The 18848-nt window shown below is 37.2% G+C and overlaps 1 protein-coding gene across 2 annotated transcripts in view; it reads right to left on the reverse strand.

Moving 5' to 3' along the window:
* DOCK4 (dedicator of cytokinesis 4) overlaps positions 1-18848 on the reverse strand; it is a 253773-nt gene that overhangs the window by 118810 nt on the left and 116115 nt on the right. For both annotated transcript variants that reach the window (XM_075059189.1, XM_075059188.1), the window contains exons 9-12: positions 11700-11781; positions 11035-11095; positions 8987-9119; positions 7372-7460 (exon numbers count right to left, since the gene is read on the reverse strand). In XM_075059189.1, the coding sequence (XP_074915290.1) occupies positions 7372-7460; positions 8987-9119; positions 11035-11095; positions 11700-11781 (365 nt within the window). The remainder of the gene's footprint in view (positions 1-7371; positions 7461-8986; positions 9120-11034; positions 11096-11699; positions 11782-18848) is intronic.

The raw sequence follows: 18848 nt of genomic DNA on the forward strand, positions 1-18848 counted from the left end.
TTGCTTACTCCTGAATTTGAGAAAAAGGTTTTTCATTAGATTGCTGAACAATATCACCCACCCTGTAAAAAGCACTTGAAAAAGTAAAGTCCTACAAATCCTTGTCTAAAAACCTGCTCTAAAACTGGCTTTCTTATACATCAAAGTTGTCATTCAGTGCCAAATGATCTTGAACAATTTATGTGCAAAATTCTCTATATATTTAATCTTTCAGCTTTAGCATTTGTTGAGAACAAAAAGGAATGCCTTAATTGTGTACTTAGTGAAGCACATATGAGCACCATTCTTATTTTAAATGTATTTCAAATAGCAGCCTTCAGTGACAACTAATTCTTAAACTCAAAATGGAATACACATAATCTCCTTGTCACAAAACGTAACAAAGATTAAAACTGACAGATTAATAAATTGTCATAGAACTAGAGTAATTAAACAAGTGCACTTGCTGTTTAAATGTTAGTGATGTGTATATACAAAATAATTTCAGAGCACCGCTGACATCTGCGAACCCTGCTGAGAAAAGACAAACACCAGAGAACTTCTCTGTGATTAATCACATGCCCAGGAGTTACCTAAAAGTTAGGTACTTCATTCTGTTCTATCTTCTCTGTCCAGTACATGTTACCACTCCTGCTCTCATCTCTCCTCGTTTTCTACTAGCCATTGCTCTACTCTATTCTCCACTGTGAGCCTATGCCTCCTTTTTGTGGCTAACAACTATAGCTGCTCCCAGCGGGGAATGCACATTTTGTTTCCCATCTGACGTTTCTCACGCTGATTCACAGGAAGAAGCTCTCCTTGCAACAGCTCCAAGTGGGGTAACGCTGTGAACTGCCAGGGTAGTGTCATGCAAACATAGTCACACTATTTCTTGTAGCTAGAAAATACTGTAAGTTACCACAGCTTTGTTCCTAGAAACACTGTGCTCTGTAAACTTATACTAAACTACCAATTCCCTGCTGTATCTGATCTCTTGTAGCTTTTCATCATAAAAAGCATGGAAAAATGATGCTCCTCAGTTATCTCACTTCACGGGGCCTCTGCAGTTTGTCCGCTGCAAGGTAAACAGTGACTCTAACAGACTTCCCCCTCTGAATCAAGGAATTTGTAACCCAAAGCTTACTTTTTGTGAAACAGGAGATGAAACAGACACAGTATATGGTTCTCCACCTGCTTTTTTTAATTTCTCAGTGTTTGACAGTAACCAGAGAGAAAAGATATTAGAGTGCCAAGAGGCTGTTGAATGCAGGTAAATAGGCATGGGAAGACATATACTGCCCCAAAGCACATACCAGTGTTTCTACCCCACTGCCTCCATTGCCATACATGTCTCAGAATTCCATACATGTCTCAGAATTTGCGTTTTGTCAGATGAGTTCATGCACTGGGCTGGTCTACCTCATGCCTTCTCTGACTGAGTCTTACATGACCACTAAGCTAGACTGCAATTTAGTACCAACTGACATGTATGCTGAGGAAAAAAACCAACATATGAGGTAACAATAGTTCCCTAAAGCCAAGGATGTTTGCTTTATGAAACTTGCTTTGGTCTAGTTGAATTAAAATGATAGCAGTGTAATGAAATTGGCCTTTGAATGAGCAACCTCAATAAACCTCAAAAAAGTTAGATCCCACTTCGAAGTTGGTTCCTCTTTGAACTGGTGTTGGACCACATAACCTTCTGAGAACCCTTCCAACCCAACTTACTGTATGATTTGATTAATAACTTCCCCCCCAAGATGACAGTTCATCCTTCCTCATGATGGGATTCTTAGCAAACATCTGTCAACAATATGGGCTTTGAGTCCTCCATGCTTCAATCATGGCATTATGCAGTTGCCCATTTATTGACCAGTCTCCTTTTTTTAGGTAGCATCAGCTTGGATGACCCTCTGCCTGCAGATTTTTGGACAGGTATATGGAAACAAGTTTGAATTTATTACAGACAGTAAACTATTCATTTGAAAAACCTACTTAATTTCTTTCTTTAAAAGAGAAAGATGCACAACAGTTTGTGGCTGACGGTCTTAAGACAATCTTTTACAAATCAAACCACAGCCTGGATTTGTCTTAAAACCAGCCTCCAATTCAGGTCTTGCCTCCACCATGTTTAAAAATTCATGTTCCTGCCAACTACTAGATACAATATAGTAATTTCTGATTTTATTCTTTTTATGACCTAAACTGTATGCAAGAGGATATGATTTACGTAGGCTTTTCAAGAGCTGCATTTTTTTCCCCTATGCAACAACTAAAAAATTAACACTGCCACCATATTAAAAAAAAGGGAAGAAAAAAAAAAAAGGAAGAAATCCTGTTTGAGCCAAGAGTGGCAAAAGAAATATCACCATTTTGAATGTGTTTCCTCTAAAGCTTAAGGCCCTCCCATCAATTAACATTAATGTATAATTAAGTGTTTCCAGTGGAATTGCAATGTAAGTTTGGCATTGCTACCATACTGCATTCAGTAAACGTGCAATTAGGTTACAACACTTTTGTCTAGTTCATCAGAGCATTCCAAGATAATGGCACAGGAAAAGACCTTCCCACTACATTTGTTATTTTCGTGGAATCCACATGAGAGTCCAAAGCTACAAATCAGCTAGATACGTTTATAAGTTCTTACACCAGTAATTTAATCTCTACAGGATTTGAAAGGATTTTCACCTCCTTTGCTGTAACAACTGAAAAGCATGTGTATCCTTGTCTCAGCTTTCAAGAATTACTGCATCAGGCATGTGCAGCTTTTTAAGACTTGTTATAAGGAAACCTAAATCGGCATTTACACAGGAGATTACACATGAGAATGTTAGGAACCTGAATTAAAAAGCAGAGCAAAAAGGAATGTCTTGCATCCCCGTAAGACTAAGCTATCCAGTCTTTCTTCTCAAAGGAGAGAACGTGAAGAAAGAGGAAGTTGTAGACCATTTTTCATCAATTTTTGAATATGCTTTTTCTAAGATAACTCATTGCAGAGAATATTGACATGTAACATGAGACCAGGGTTTAAATCTCTCCTCTATAGGATTTGCTAGGAGGACATGAATACAGATCACACTTAAGAACATCATGCACTACTCAGCAGGCTTTAAAGCCACTTTCACTTTCCCTATGGTATAACGAATATTATCTGATTGTATACAAAGTTGAATAGTTGCTGCAGGGAAGTCTGAGAAGCCAAGTGATTAGTGTGCTCCTCTGGGACATGAGACAGACTGAAAATCCTTTTCCAAATCCGCCTCTGAAACAAGACATTTTCTGTCTTTGAAGAATGTCTCAAACACTGGAGTAAATTTCTACTGTAAAACCAGTGAGTGTTTATACATTCCCTGACATAGCACAGGCATGAGAGTCACAGCAATCATCTCCAGCATTTTTTTAAAGCCTACTGCTAAATCTAGCTCACCTGTATACTGACAGTGCAAGTGTCCTGGGTGCATCCAACTACCCACCTGTTCTCAACTTCAAACAGTGGTGGAAATGAAAGGTACCTCAGCTTTAGGTACCTACAGGAAGATCTCCTGCCTAAGGAGGTACTTTGAAGATGCTGATGGCATTTACAGTAAGAACCATCACTGTTTAACTGTGTAGCTTGCTCACAGCCGTAAGTGGGTAATTTTTGTGGACAAGAACCCTCTACCTTCAGAGCCCAAAGGACTGCTCCAATCACCAGACATAAAGCACTGCTCCAATTAGTAGACATTCCTTCCATCGTCATGTGCTGTATTAAAAAAATACGTTTTAACTTTTGATAGTCTAAAGAACTAGGGAAAAAAGAAAAGAAGTAGTGGTATAAGCAAGAATATAAAGTCGCAACATGATAAATTCTTACTAAAAATCAGAAGAAAGAAGAAAACCATGATGCTGCATAAGTACGTACAACTGGAGTACCATTCTCTGATTTTTATTTATTTATTTTTGGTATAGAACCATATTTAGTGACAACCAGATTTGGCCTTGTTCTCTTGCCCCTTGTCCTAAAACGCACTTCAAACCATTTTAAAAATCAACAGGTTCACTCATGGCACAGTAATTCTGTGGGCAAATGAAGCAGCTATTATATGATCAATAACAGTTTACAAGGCACTTTGTGCATTAGTGCCTGCTTTATTAAAGAGAAAAGCAGCCCACATCCAATACTATTTGTTTATTGTAGTCCCAAGAAAGGTCCAGAGTGTAGTTTCACAGTCACAACCAAAGAATAAGATCTGCAACTATGACCCACATTGCAAACCGTTCAAAGAGATTTTGACATTTGACAGAAGCCCAGGCTTTGATATGAAAACAATGACTTTGGCTAGGCTTCACTATCTAAAATATATCATAAGGCAATAAGCAATGATTTTATAAGGTTTGTGAGAAGCCAGTAAGTAGTGTCTTCTGCATCTGTAGTAGCCATTTCACTGATCTCTGGTCCTACAGATAGAGAAATAGAAATGTGTTATTTTCCTTGTAAGACTGATGTAATTAGGTGTGATGTCTATGCAGGAATATTCATTTTTTCCACAGGTTTTTGCATTGTAAAACAAAGACACTAGCTTCTAATTCTAAGAAAAAATATTATAGGAAAAATAGTTTTTATAGCCAGCTCCACTCCAGATATTACTGAAACCTGGTTTGTTTAATAATTACAAAATCATCTAGATCTAATAGTACTTATTCTACAAATACTACAAACTCAACATAAGAAATAACAACACTACTAAATGCAGCAAGGGCTGTACCATTTGCCCTTTGCATTAACAGTTTGGTCTCCTACACTAGGCAACCAGGTGTTTTCCAGTAAGCTGATACCTGACACCAGCTGCAAATACTAGCAGTGAACAGTAATTTGATCCACTACCTGCTACTCTAGTCTCTGTTAGGCTGGAAATTCATGCAGAAAACACATTCCAGTTCCCACTCCAGCAAATGACACTAAATTATCCATGAGACTGAGTCCTTCCATTCTGCATCCATTGAGGAAAGGAAAGGGGATGAACATCTGTCCCCTGCTCCTTTCTGGGATGTATTAAGACGTGACAGTCATTTACCTTTATTTGATCTTTTGTAGACACAAGCTGAGAATCAAATGCAAGAGGATTCTGTACTTAAGAACTGTCATGAGTTGAAGTAGAAAAAGCACTTTTTTGGGGAGTAGAGGTTTGAATGCTAAATACAAATGCCGTAGTCTGGCAATATGGGTTTTACATGCAAGACACTGAAAGTACGTTTTAAGTTCCTTTTTAGTTTTCCCCAGAAAGCTGGAAGAATTTTTTTTTTTCCTGAAGAATATTATGAATTATCCAATAAACTATTTCAGCACTGGGAGAAAACAATTTGTGGAAACTGAAGACTTTGTGTGAGAATCTCCTGAGCTGAAAGAAACTATACAGGACAGAATCTGAACAGGGAACAAACCTAGAGGATAGACAACAGCCTGAAGCATCTTTGCTGTTGTTTGTTTACTGTGTTTCCTTTCTTAAGTCTTTTTAACATGATTTGAAAAGAGCAAGTGCAATATAAATCAAAAATTCAAGTTTCTCTACATTTGGCTTATATCTACAACAGTTCCTAAGGGAGAGAAAAGACCTGTGTCTCTTGTAATGCAAGATTTTCTCCTTTTTTGACAACTATAAGGTGGCAGACAAGGCTAATGATGCTTCAGAACCTGCCATTCAATACTATTGCAGAAAAAGACAGCAAAGAAGAAATAAAAAGTAGTGTAACAACAATATTTTCCATGAGGTGTCAGCAGAAGTATCTGAACATATTGCTAAAGCCTTATAAGTGCTTTTTCAGGCTGCTAAACAGAGGAACAAATTTCACATGTGTGATGTAAATAACCTTTCCTAGTTTATCTTTCAGTTGCTCAGTACTCAAAGTGGCATTACTGCTCACTTCCTCTTTCCCTCTCCAACCTTCACATGCACTACTGGAATTCTGTGCTGATCTTCTCTTTGCCTCCCTCCCCCTGACAGCCCTTTTCAAAATGTTACTGATCTTCTATTTGCTAGCTTTAGTTTCCAGCCCCCTGTAACCTGGAAGAAAAAAAAAAAAAAATCATGTCCCACATGTCTTTTATGTTGAATATTCATATAATTAAGAGTATTCAAATTTATCCAATGTCTCCAAGGACAACTGGATATTTAACTGTGAACTCTTATTTCATGAGAGCAAAATAGGATAAGCGATGTATCACAGAGTAAGCACGTATTGCATGGACAGTCAGAATGACCAAGAGTAAGTTTTGTTTTTCATGCATATGATTAACATATTTAAGAAGCCCAACATTATACTTACCAAGTAATGTGCTCTTGTATTTTCACTACATGCTTTTTTTATTTATTGTACAGTAAGACACATGATATTCTAAACCTTAAATATATGTATATATGTGGCTAGAATCTATATGAGAAAATAATAGGATTAGAAATGATTAAATATGTAACTTCAGTCTTGATAAATAACATGAGCTTTTATGTGCTTCTTGGTTATCCACTAAAGATTGTTGAACATACATTTTCAAGATTATCATTACACTTGAAATCAAGTTAAAGCAGCATGAAATCTACCACTTGAAAGGGATTACAATAACAGTAAAACCTGGAAAATGAGTTTGTATGATATTCTTCTATAGTCATATTTCAAATAATTAACATTTCACAGGGACAAAACAATATTTTGAATACAAGGACAATAGATTCATAAGCTTACATTCCAGGTTTCATTTCAAGTTTGACACTGTGTGTCCCGGGATGACAGAAAAAGTTACCAAGATGGTATTAAAAAAAGCAACCAAAGCATCTTCTATGGGTCAAACCACAATCTCACAATAACAAAGGTCAGTTGTCTCCCATTTTTTAAGTCTCACACCCACATTTATTTTGATGACAGAGTAACATATAGCTGACTGTGGAGTACTATTGGCAAGTTCTTAAGTACTAACTCTTCATCTTGGCTCAGCTGAAATGCGGAGCTACCAGTAGGAACGCAGATCGCACTGGTAACTCCCAGTTCATTTTTTTCTGAAGTTTAATACACAATGGCAATGGCAAATTTTATATTTCTGATGAAAATGTGAAGCAGAAATGTCAAGCAACATGGATCAATAATTTGAGCAGCCCCACATGTGAACAGAACTCCACGGCAAACTGTAGCTCCTCAGCACAGAATAAAAGTTTATATTACTTGGTTCCTAGAAAAAAATTCAGAGACTTTTTTTCTTAAATGTGCACATGAATGGCAATATCATACATTTTCATCTAATGAGTATTTTTCTGTATATGAAAGAATTCTTTCATAGACCTTAGTCCTTCTAAAACAAAACCACTTCAATTGCAAACTAAGAAAACCCTAAGAATGCAAATAGAAATGTGGCAACTTACTCACCTGCATTGGAGCCTGTCAAGTTGTAACGCGCATTCAGCTTTTTAATGATATTTTCATGGATCTGATACCAGTCACTCTCTGTGTTGCACCTAGAAAAATGATAACTTTCTTAACTCTGAAATAGGAACACAAGTTTTTCAGACTGGCTTCACCACATATCTCTAAACAAATCCTGGTTTGTTCACGAAACTAATAATAAAATAGGAGCTAATAAAGTCCCATGAAACTGCCCATCTCAATGGAAAGGGTAAGAGTGCTCTTACCATTTGAGAAAGGCACCATGGAAATAACTGCTTGGTGTGGCAAAGGGTGGGAGAAAGATATAAGCAATTATGCTCAGGAACTCAGCCGTGACCAAGTTCATCATCAGTATAGATCTATCCTTCAGCACTAAACCACACAGAAATCTATCTTGTGACACTCAAGAGACACATGACTCAAAGCCAGTTTTAGAAGACAGAAAAATCTGTGCTGTATGCTTCAAAGTTATTTAAAACAGGATGTGATCTTCAGGAGGTAGTCAGTAAAAGAACAAATTTAGAAAACAGCTGCTTTTCCATAAGGAAAAACTGACCACGTTCTAATGATCACTTTCCACGGTTTAGACTGGAGTTAGTCTTAGCATCAAATCTGATTTTGAGCAACATTTCTTCTTCCATCGCTTTTGTTATTTTAAAACAAATAGGCAAGATTAAAAAAAACAAAACAACAGAATAGGCAGACAAATCTAATAATTTGTTAACCAACAGCAAACACTTATTTAACATCCTGGGAGTCTAAATAAGAGCCAGCCCACATGTCCACTGTCACACTAAATTGCTTTTCTGCAGCACTGATTCCAGCATCTCTAATTCAGCACAGAGGGATACAGAGGAGAGGAGAAAGGCTGCCTGAAGGACTTCCATGCCTTCAAGATTTGAGTGCTAATTTCCTCATATGCAGGATAGTATGTGTCTCAGGTTTATGTACTTAGAATAAACCATTTATGTACTTAGAATAGACCACTCAACAAAACGGTTCCTACTCTAATGTCCAAGATCAGCAGGAAATTACATGCACTGTGTTGCTACAACAAGAAAATTGACCTTTCTTCCAATTACTATCAGTCAAAATCCACTATTTAATCAACGACTCATTTTAAAATATCTATTTTTGATTTTTCATTCTCCAGCACTAACTGCCTTTTACACTTTTGTTATTCCCATCATACAATTGCTTCATTTCACAAAAAGATACTCTGCCTGCTCTTTTTGTAGTTATGAAGTACTTCCACTAGATGCCTAGGCAGGACAAGGCGTTTAAACAAGTCCTAAAAGCACTTCATGTTGCCATAAAAAGAGAGCTCCAGAAGCTCTTACAAGGATGTGAAAAATCCTGAAACACACACAAAGATCTAAAAGGATGTAACCTTTATCCTTAATATTATCACACTTTACGAACACATCTGTAGAACTAGCCAAAATTTCCAAACTGTGACAAAAAAAAAATTAGCTACTACACTTTTTGGAACAGAAAGGAGCTACAGCTATTTACTCGCACTGCATTTAACACCACTGCTTCTGATGCAAACTGACTCAAAGATACTTCTAAAAATTAATAAAAAAGCATTCCTTACATGTATACTTTTAAGACGAGGTCATCCTTTGAATCTCCTGCCAGCAAGTCTGCAATACTGAGCACTGCACAGCCAAAGGGCCGTCTATATTGTACGTTGCAGGCATTTTTCTTTTCTCCAGCTCCCATTCGTCCTGCCAAACAAAATACATATTTGATGCATTATCCATGGAACTGTCTCTCTTAAAACCACAGAAGGGAGGCAGAGACCAATCCAGCTCCGTATGGTGACAGATCTGAGTAGACGATGCCAAGTGTCCTCATTGCGAATCTGGTCCATCTTCATAGTACATTAGGATAACAAATGGTACAGGAAGTCCACTAAATAAGTGGTGATCTTGAAAGGTCTCAGACCAGAGGTACTGCTCACCCTCTCATGACCTCCACTCAACAAACAACGTTTTCTGATACCCAGTGACAGCACACTCATGACACCACCCAATTAAAATTTAGAGTTTAGAAATGACAGTGTTCAACGTTTGCTGTCCAGTAAGAATTATTTTACTGTGGTTGCTGCTACCCATGATTTTTATGAGGTGTTGCGATTGAGCCATTACAGTTTAGTAATCAAATGCTGCTTCTGAATAGGCAACTGGCTAGCAAGGGGATAATCGACTAGCTGCAGAAAAATCAAGTAGAGATGAAACATGGGGAGGAAAGATGACAAAGGGCAGAAGAACAATTTGTGATAAGGAAAGCGGCAGCCAAGGAAAAGAGATTTGAAGCAAAATATTTTTCCTAGCCTTTTCTATTTTTTTTAAATACAATTGATCAATCTTCTCACTGTGTTCCTGGCATTTGAAACTGCCCTCTTTCTAGCCATTTTATTCAATTGTGCACTGGCAGCTATGTATCTTTCCCACCAAGTCTTAATTTCTGACAAGAAAAGCCTATGGTTGCAGTCGCTGCAGGGCAATGCCTCCTCCAAATATTCCTATGCATCACAGCAGCTAGAAGAGTAATTGTTCCTTTTCACACCATGCAGCATATAAATCTTATTTTAACTTTTTAATATTTCAGTAGTTCATTTATAAACTTGACTGAGAATATATTTGAAAACTATACAATAGGAAAAATTCTACTCCTTATACTTCTTTAAAGCATTTATTCTTACCAAATATACTTACATCAGAGTTTACCATATCTTTTCCAAATCCTTGCCAATAAAACCAAACCACAATATTTTGATATTCTGATGAAACACTAAACCAGCATGAAAATGCAAAGCAAAATTATTCCTCAAAGCTGTAAAATAGTGTTTACTTTGTAAGAAGTTGTTTCTGAACTCAGCACAAGTTAGAGCGACTATATTTCAAACCAAAATATCTTTCAAAAATAGGATGAAAAGTTATATTTAGTACTGCACTGATGCAACTACAGAGATAGTTTACAAAGAAAACAATATATCTAAGAGGTCAGAAGCAGACCTGAAGATTATTGTTTCACATCAGTACAGCCCAGAGGATAACTTCTTAAAATAAATACCTAACACAAACATACAAATCTCTTCTGCTTTGTTCTAGAGGACTGGCTATCTGTCTATAGCACCAGGGACTAAAATTATTATGAGATTTTCTCCACTTCCTTCCCTCTCCCCCTTTTTAAAGGGGTGAGGGAGAAGACAAAATTCATCTGAACAATTTCAGATATACATCAGATATTATATACTAATTAAGTACATTGAATTTCAAGGCAAGTCTTTCTGCGAACAAAGGATGCTTGAAATTACTCTCTTTGGAACAAGAATGGACTCCCCAATGATAGCTCCATCATTTCATATGTTCATATTTGACACTTTCATTTTGTTTTGTGATAGTAAGAAAATATCCTGCGTCTAAACTCAGTTAGCAGTACACTTGAGAAATAACACAAAACAATGCTGAGAAATCCGAAGCAATTCTTCCATCAAAAACCAGGCTTTTTTTTCTCCAAAAATTTATTCGAAGACCTAGCTAATCTAACAAATCCCAAAGCTGACCCCAAGCAGTTTTATTTACTGTCATATGTCTAACAAATGTAAGATTTCTACTCACAGATAATTATACCTACCTATTCGGATAATGTGCACAGTGATATAGATGTCCTTCCTGAGTTCACTGCTACCCAAATCCTGCACAAGATCAGAACCTCATTATTTCTGACTCCTGATTAAAATGTGACATTTAAAGAGATCTTTACGCACTGCTTTCACTGCCAGTGAAAGTGATAAATGAACAGTGAGTTCATTTATACAGCATTAACAAATTATCCCTTTAACACTTTAAATTGGCGGTCATGCACGCAAAATGTCCTGAAATATCATGGGCTAGAATATGCTGTAATGCAGCAAAATCAGTGGGAGGACACAGGAGACTCGTTGTGTGCCTTGAACAGCAGCGATGCATTTTGCATCTAATATTCTGAAAGTACAGAGTGTGCTGCAGAAACAATGTTTTGGTTGTAAAAAGCACAAGGAAGAAAACTAACTGGTCTTCGTTGCAGGGAGAAAGACTGGTACGTATGCCCACGTGGAAGTTTAGATGAGTGTCCACGTATTGCCAGAAAATATTGAAGTTGGGAGTTCAGCAATACACTTCAACCAGCCCTTAGAGTTGATGTTCATAATAAGGTAAAAGCTTAGGCAGCAGTTCTGAGTCAACCACAGAATAACAATTTAATCCAACTTCTATTTTCAATATCCAGCACAACAAAGACTGAGAATAGGAAGAACTCACCACAAAGAGAGAACAGTGTCTTTCAGGCTTTTCTGGACATTTTGGCAAACCATTTCTATTCAGTCTTAAAAAAAATCTTTCACTGTAAGAAAACAAATATGACAGATACGTTGAATAACACTACAGCAAAGTAGATCTCATTTTCATCTTATTTCCAGATGCAACCTTCCTTCAAGATATAAAAGAATGAAATAATTTCTTTCTAAAAGTCTCAGCTGTATCAGTAAAAATAACAGAGAGACTAGTGAAAGGTGGTGATTTACTTAATCATCTAAAAAAAATACAAAAAAATCAATACAAAATAGAAGACTGATTGTCATTTGGAATATCCTAGTAAACAGAGAAACACAAGCAATAAAACCTATTTATCCTAGAACTGAAATTAGATGTGTAGTATGTTGGTATTGATTCTTGCTAAACAAATGTCAACATTGCCATGCTTGTATTCAACCGATATCCTTCTTCATAGAAAGGAATATGATCCTAGCGGGCATTTTTCCTACTTAACTGTATCAAAATCTCTCACTAGACTACACTGATTTTAGCAGTTTTGTAAGAGTTTTGGAAGTCCCAGCAGAGCAAATTTCAAATTCGGAATTCTGTTTTGCAATCTACTGTGGGGTGTTAAATGCTGCAGCTGATATAAGTACTATCACAAGTGAGGAGATGCAGAGAATTCTTATTTTGGAATAGAAATTACTTTTTTAAACATTCCTATTTGACAGTAGGTCCATTACAGATAATCTCTGAGCAAACTTGGCAATTCATGCATGGGAAGTTTATGGAAAAAAAAAAACAAAACCAAAAAAACAACCAACACCCCACCCAACTTTCCATGCTTTGGATAATTTTCTCCAAGATACAGACTCATAGGAAATGTAACAATCATTTTTGCAGTGAGAGATGTGGAAGATGGGAAAAGCAAGGAAGTCAGAAGCGTTACGTACGTTTCTCTTCACCCTCTCACCCCCAGCTGGCCAGACGTTTCAGTCTAGATGCCCTGTAATGCTCAAATCAGAAACAAAATTTCCGAAGTGCAGCTAGGTTTCTTCTCAGCTGTATCCACCTCTTCTGCTTTTCCCAGAGGCTAAACATGGTTTACCACTGTTCTATACCATCCACAGCTTTTCAAAATGCAGCTGGAAAATCACTAGGAATATGTTGGATAAGATCCAACTCAATAGAGACTAATTAAATCTTTATTGCACCAGCGTTTGCCTTGTAGAAAACCTACATTGATCATCCACAGAATCAGTCATTCACATCGAAAGGGACCTCAAAAGGCCTCTATGTCCAACCTCCTGCTCAAAGCACGGTCAGCTATAAGGTCAGATTAGCTTGCTCAGGGCTTTAGCCCGTCAGGTCTTGAAAACCTTCAGTTATGGAGACCACACAGACACTCTGGAAAACCCAGTCCAGTGTCTGACTGTTCTCAATTTTTTCTGTCTATCCAGGTGGACCTTCTCTTGTTTCAATTTATATCCCTTGTCTCTCATTATCCCACCATGCACCACTGATGTTACTGATCTTGTAGGTACAGGTAGGTGACTTAGCTCCCCTCGAAACCGCTTCTTCTCCAGCCTGAACAAGCCCCACTGCCTCAGCCTGACCTCCCAGGGCAGGAGGTCCTGCCCAGAAACAAACATGAGGCCTTCTGCTGAACTCACTTCAGTTCTTAAATATCAGTCTTGTACTGGAGGACCCAAAACTGGCATGGTCTAGCCAACGCTGAGCAGGGGATGATCGCTTCCCTTAAGCGACTGGCTAGGTTCTTGTTGACACAGCCCAGGATGCTGTTACACTCAAGAGCACATTTCTTATGAGCTAAGTCTGGAGAATGCTTTATTTTTTATATGTGCCAGCTATCTAGGCCAAACCTACAAACACTTAAACTATTTTATTGTCATTATTTGAAAATATTTGTGCAATCCTCAGCTATGCAGCTTTTTTATCAGACAGCATAAAAGGCAGAACCTAAGAATAGTAAAGTTGAACTCAAATACCTCAAAGTGCATGAAAATGCCATTTTCTCGGAGACATTCGTGTTTTATGATACAGCCAACTTCCGCAGCTTGGGTCTCCATGGAAACTTTAAAATTCAGTTTTAAAGACTGTTTATGTGAGTATATTTTTACAGAGAAACAAGCTGGTATTTTGCTGTTGATTTAAAAATGGTTTTCAAAATAATTCTGCCCTTTCATTTAGATTTAGCTCATTTGCAATATTGGAAAATACAGTAAAAACAGTGCAGAGCTTTGTTTATAGGTCTCACACAAAGTTATTGTACATTGAACAAGAATTATTATTTAAATTGCTAAAGCTTTAGGAACGTATTATGTTGGGCACCATGCAAAACTGAATAAAAAGAAAAAAGTCTCTGTTCCAGCAGTAACAATACAGCTTCTGTGCACTGAAGCCTGCAGTGCATTGGTATGCGTCAATACAAATTCGGCCAATACAAGGTGATTCTGAATTTCACCACCTTATCTTCTGTAGAACTATTTAAAAGCAATACGTACATACACACCACATCTCACTACATTTTTTTGTCTTTAAAGCTACCACTAGACATGTTGGTTCAGAAAAAAATACCATTCAACAAGAAACTGTCTTGCTGTGGATAAGCTATCTTCATAGTTTACCTATGAACTGGTAAATACTGAATTTAACTGGGAGTGTATTCTATATTTACTGAAGCTTACATCCTGCAGAAACAAAGGCACATCTTTTGAAAGCTTCCTACTCACTATCCACTACCATATGAAATTTTCAAGCTCTGCTTATACTCACAGACCATGACATTATGATTCACAACACAATTAAAAGCCAAGGACTTTTGTCATGCCACAAAGAAATGCACTGATTGCAACAGACACATAATGGTTATGCAGATCTAATTTCCTCATTTGAATTTGAAATTTTGACTGAAGTATAGGACCCAATGGCGATGAAAAAGTAAACCAAAAACAACAAATAAATAAAAATAAAATCTTAATCCTTGTTTGGTGCTTTGATAATTTTTTTTTTTTTTCGCTTGAAACATATCACAGCACCAGTTACAGCTCAAATTAGAATAGTTATCTTTGAAGATTACCAGGGAGCAAATGCAAGCAGTTAGACTTGTAAGATTATGAGAAAAAAATGGCAACGTGTACATGTAAGTACAGAGAGCATGTGCATTTATATACCATTTCAAAGGATTTCTATGGAGACAAACAAGTTAGAAAACAGTTGAGGAAAGTAAACAGCCTTCCTAAAACAAAATAAAAGACAGCATTCCCAAGATCTGAAAGCTTGGCTTCAAAGAGCAGCAAAAACTCCAGAGGGTTAAATCTAGGGCTAGTATCTTACTGCACAGCAGTTCTCAGCAGTTACACATACATATATACAGCAAATGCACACAGCAGTACCCCAAAGCAGAAATACCTTTCCTTTGTATTAAGATGATTTGATTCTAGTTTAGACAGCAATGAATTTTTTATGAGCACCAATCTCGCCACTTAAACATGCCGTACACATTTAAACTCTGCTGTCTTCCCACTAAAAATAAGGAAATAACTAATGCTGGAAAGATTAATTTAAGAAGGTCAACAAGGGATTTTTGTACTGTAACTTCACGTGTATTAGCAAAGTAACAATGTGTTCCAAATCTGCAGGCTTAACGCATGCATTTAAAAGAAACATGGCCACAAACTGTTCTATTTTCATAAGTGACCCCTATTTCCTTAGTATTAGCAGGAAAATGTTACGAGTCACATGTTACCAGTCTAGACAGATTGCTTGTTTAATGATTTATAAACACACTATCAAAAAAAGAACCAGCCAGATTTATACCACATGGCATATTCTTGTGGTAAAGCTATGTCATCAAACAGCCATAGTTCTCGATATAGCTTCACTTTCAGACATCTTTATAAATGCTCTCTATTTAAATATAGGTTACAGTGATTTCTAAAGCAAATAATGAGAGACAGTAAGAGAATACTACCACGTAATTCACCTGCTCAAGTTTATCACATTCCAGAACACCATTAATGGACGCTTGTTAAGAACCTGAATCTGAATTGATTTAATTTACAGTTAAAGGCTCACTGACTTCATAAAAACAAGATGAGACACAAGATGTTACCCTCATACTCAGTGGTGAAATGCAAAGAAATGTGGTACAACGTGTCATAAGTTACTGAAAATAAAGCCTTAAAAGTATATTCTTAATCAGAGAATAACTGAATGATAAGTGTGTCAACATGACATAGCAGTACAAGCTGTTCCACAGTAAGTCAGCCCCTGTATTTTATCTGTCATGCACTTTACAAAAACCACACACAAATTTCTAACTGTAAAATAAGTAGCAGTGAGCGAAGGGGGAGAGAAAAGGAAGAATGAGTACTACAAAAATAAGATTTTGGCCAATTTTCATGCTGACAACACAGGGGAAGAAGAAAAACATTTTCAAACACTAGCTTTACGCTGTGGAGCCCAATTTCCCTTGGTTAGCTGTACAGTTAACAAGGAAAAAAGGAAAAGGGAAAGCAAAAAGGGACAGCAAAAAGGGACATGGGAAGGAAAAAACATACAAGTGTAGCTAAATCAAGCTCCTGCACTCACCTTCTATCTCTTTATTAACTGAAGACAGTCTTGAGAAATTCATTTTTGTCAATACAGCCTACATTATTTTAGATATTTACAGCTGTATTTTAACTGAAAGGTGGCATGACACACTTCTTGAAAAGAGTTAGGAAGCAGTAATTTTAAACTATTTTTTGTGAGGTACCAAAAGCAAAAGGAAGATGGTACAGTTTTAAAAGACAGACAGCATACTGGAATCTATCAGCAGGTATTTACAACTAAAGAAACAACATACACCAGAAGCTGGAGCTCTCACTAATAGTGAGCTTAGTCTGCCACCACGGATAAACATTTTGCAGCACAGCATTATCAGTGCACAGACCTACAGATCCTTTAAGCTGAATTACAGTCTTGATTATTATCCTAGCCACTGCCTGAGGTTAACAGCATGGATACAAACAGATTTGCTGTATCTTTCCCCATTGAAGAGAGCAAGAGGAACCGGTAAAAGTTAAGGGAAACAAGAGCATTTAAGGAAATTCCCCTCCCTCCAACAACACCTGGGCTCCTATGTATTCATCACCATTTGGGAGTTAACAAACAGCAAGTCTGTATTTTTGCGGTGACCCTAGCATGCCTTTTGACGGTAACCAGTGCAACTGCAACGTGTTCTCAGCAAGATGGTCTGTAAGCCCACCAGAATACCACTGGTGTTGAATATATCTCATTACCTAAATCTGTCACAAATATGTCATGGCTGGTACACATACCCCTATTCTAACACTGCATTCATTTCTGAATGTAACTAATTGTTTAAGCTCCACCAGCTAAGAGTGGAGACAGGTCACCTCTTGCAGTGCTTTCATCATTGCCATTAAAAACAATTGTTTCTCCTGTTACTTTTCAATTTTTACAATACAAACAGTAAGAGGGTTATTTGTTAATGCATATGAGACACCTAATCGATACCACAGGTTCCTCTCGCTGGGGTTGGTTTATCTGCTTTAAAAAAGCATCTATCTACACAAGATCAGACCAAAGGTCTATATAAGCTAGCACCCTTACTCCAGCCACAGCAAGTAGATGTTTGAGAGAATCTTTAAAGAGTAGATAAGTAGGTACATTTGTTTCACTAAACATGGGTATTCATGAGAGAAACTGAGCTACATCATGCAATACAACTAATTTCTAACACACCCTCACACCTGGGAATACCACATATGTACATGTTGTTTTGAAGGCATAAAAGATATGACTAAAACCAGGCTCTGCCTCCCAATAAAATACAAACCCAAACCCTTTCAAAAGCATTTTCTTGCTAGACTACACTCGTGCCTTCTTTTAGAAACTCATTCCTACCATATCTACCTCATCTTACTTATCCACAAACGTAGTTATTTTGCTGCAAAGTCACATGCAGCAGCTCCTGTACAACTGCTGAATAGGACAGTCTGGGCAGTCACGCCAACGCAAATAGGCTTGCTGAAATGCCAACTCCTCAAAAAACACTTGGAACACTAGCCTAAAGTAAAATGTTATTCTCTTGCAATTCAAGAATGTTCAGTATTTACAGAGCAATTTATTCAAAAATGTCTCATTAATAACAGCAAATTACACAGCATTGCACAAAGTCAGATTAAGTGAATGATTTGTAAACAGAAGTGTTATTAAAACACCTAGAACCTCTTAAAGCCATGATGAACCCTTCCGATCACCTGGCACTGAAGGGCAATATAAATCTGTAGAAGAGACATTTACTACAGAAACTACCACCAGGCCAAAACATTTGGCAGGAGGATGCAGCTGTGCCAAACATTCCTTTCATACACATTCCTCCCACTGCATAAATCGTATCTGCTTATACTATTGTTGTTGGTGAGTATGTAAAACTGAGCTACCAAAAAAATTACTCACTTGAGGAATAAATAAAATGTATTTTTTTTTTCTATTGATATATGAAAACTAAAAAAAAAATATTTAATATATATAGGTACAAGGGGCAAAGAGGACAGAAATCTTTGTAAGATACCAACCCAATGATTCTGAAATTTCTCATTGGTCATGGTATGCTCCTGTAAAGAGTCAAGTCAAAACCAGATTCAGGGAAAAAAGAAAAAAACAAAATCCTCCTCACACCATAAGGTAAGTAGCCTGAATACTCATGGACTACCTAAGAGGCTCAAGTTCCAATGTTTGATTATTGTACATTGAGTACTTTATAGATCAGCCTATTAGCTACAGCAAGTGTGTCTTTTACTCTTTCAGAAACATTTTGCTTTTCAAAACAACAAATGAAAACGTAATTAATAGGGCACATTGACTGACTGGACCAGCACTTATGTGTTTTTATCTCCGATGTGGAGGAACTCCACAGCAGGCAGTTCAAGGCAGTATTCTCAAGCGAAAAGTATTATTCGCTTGTGGCACTTCCCTCACATCTCCAGTCTGACTGGGAACAAGGAATAACTTTTTGCTAATCTCCTGACGACTCCTACTCCAGAATTTCTCCTTGTCTAGCATCCAAGCAGAGGAGAAGCCCTATGACTTCTACTACTTCACTACTCCTGCCAAGAAAAGGCT

This window comes from Buteo buteo, chromosome 28 (assembly GCF_964188355.1).
Source record: "Buteo buteo chromosome 28, bButBut1.hap1.1, whole genome shotgun sequence".
NCBI lineage: Eukaryota > Metazoa > Chordata > Aves > Accipitriformes > Accipitridae > Buteo > Buteo buteo.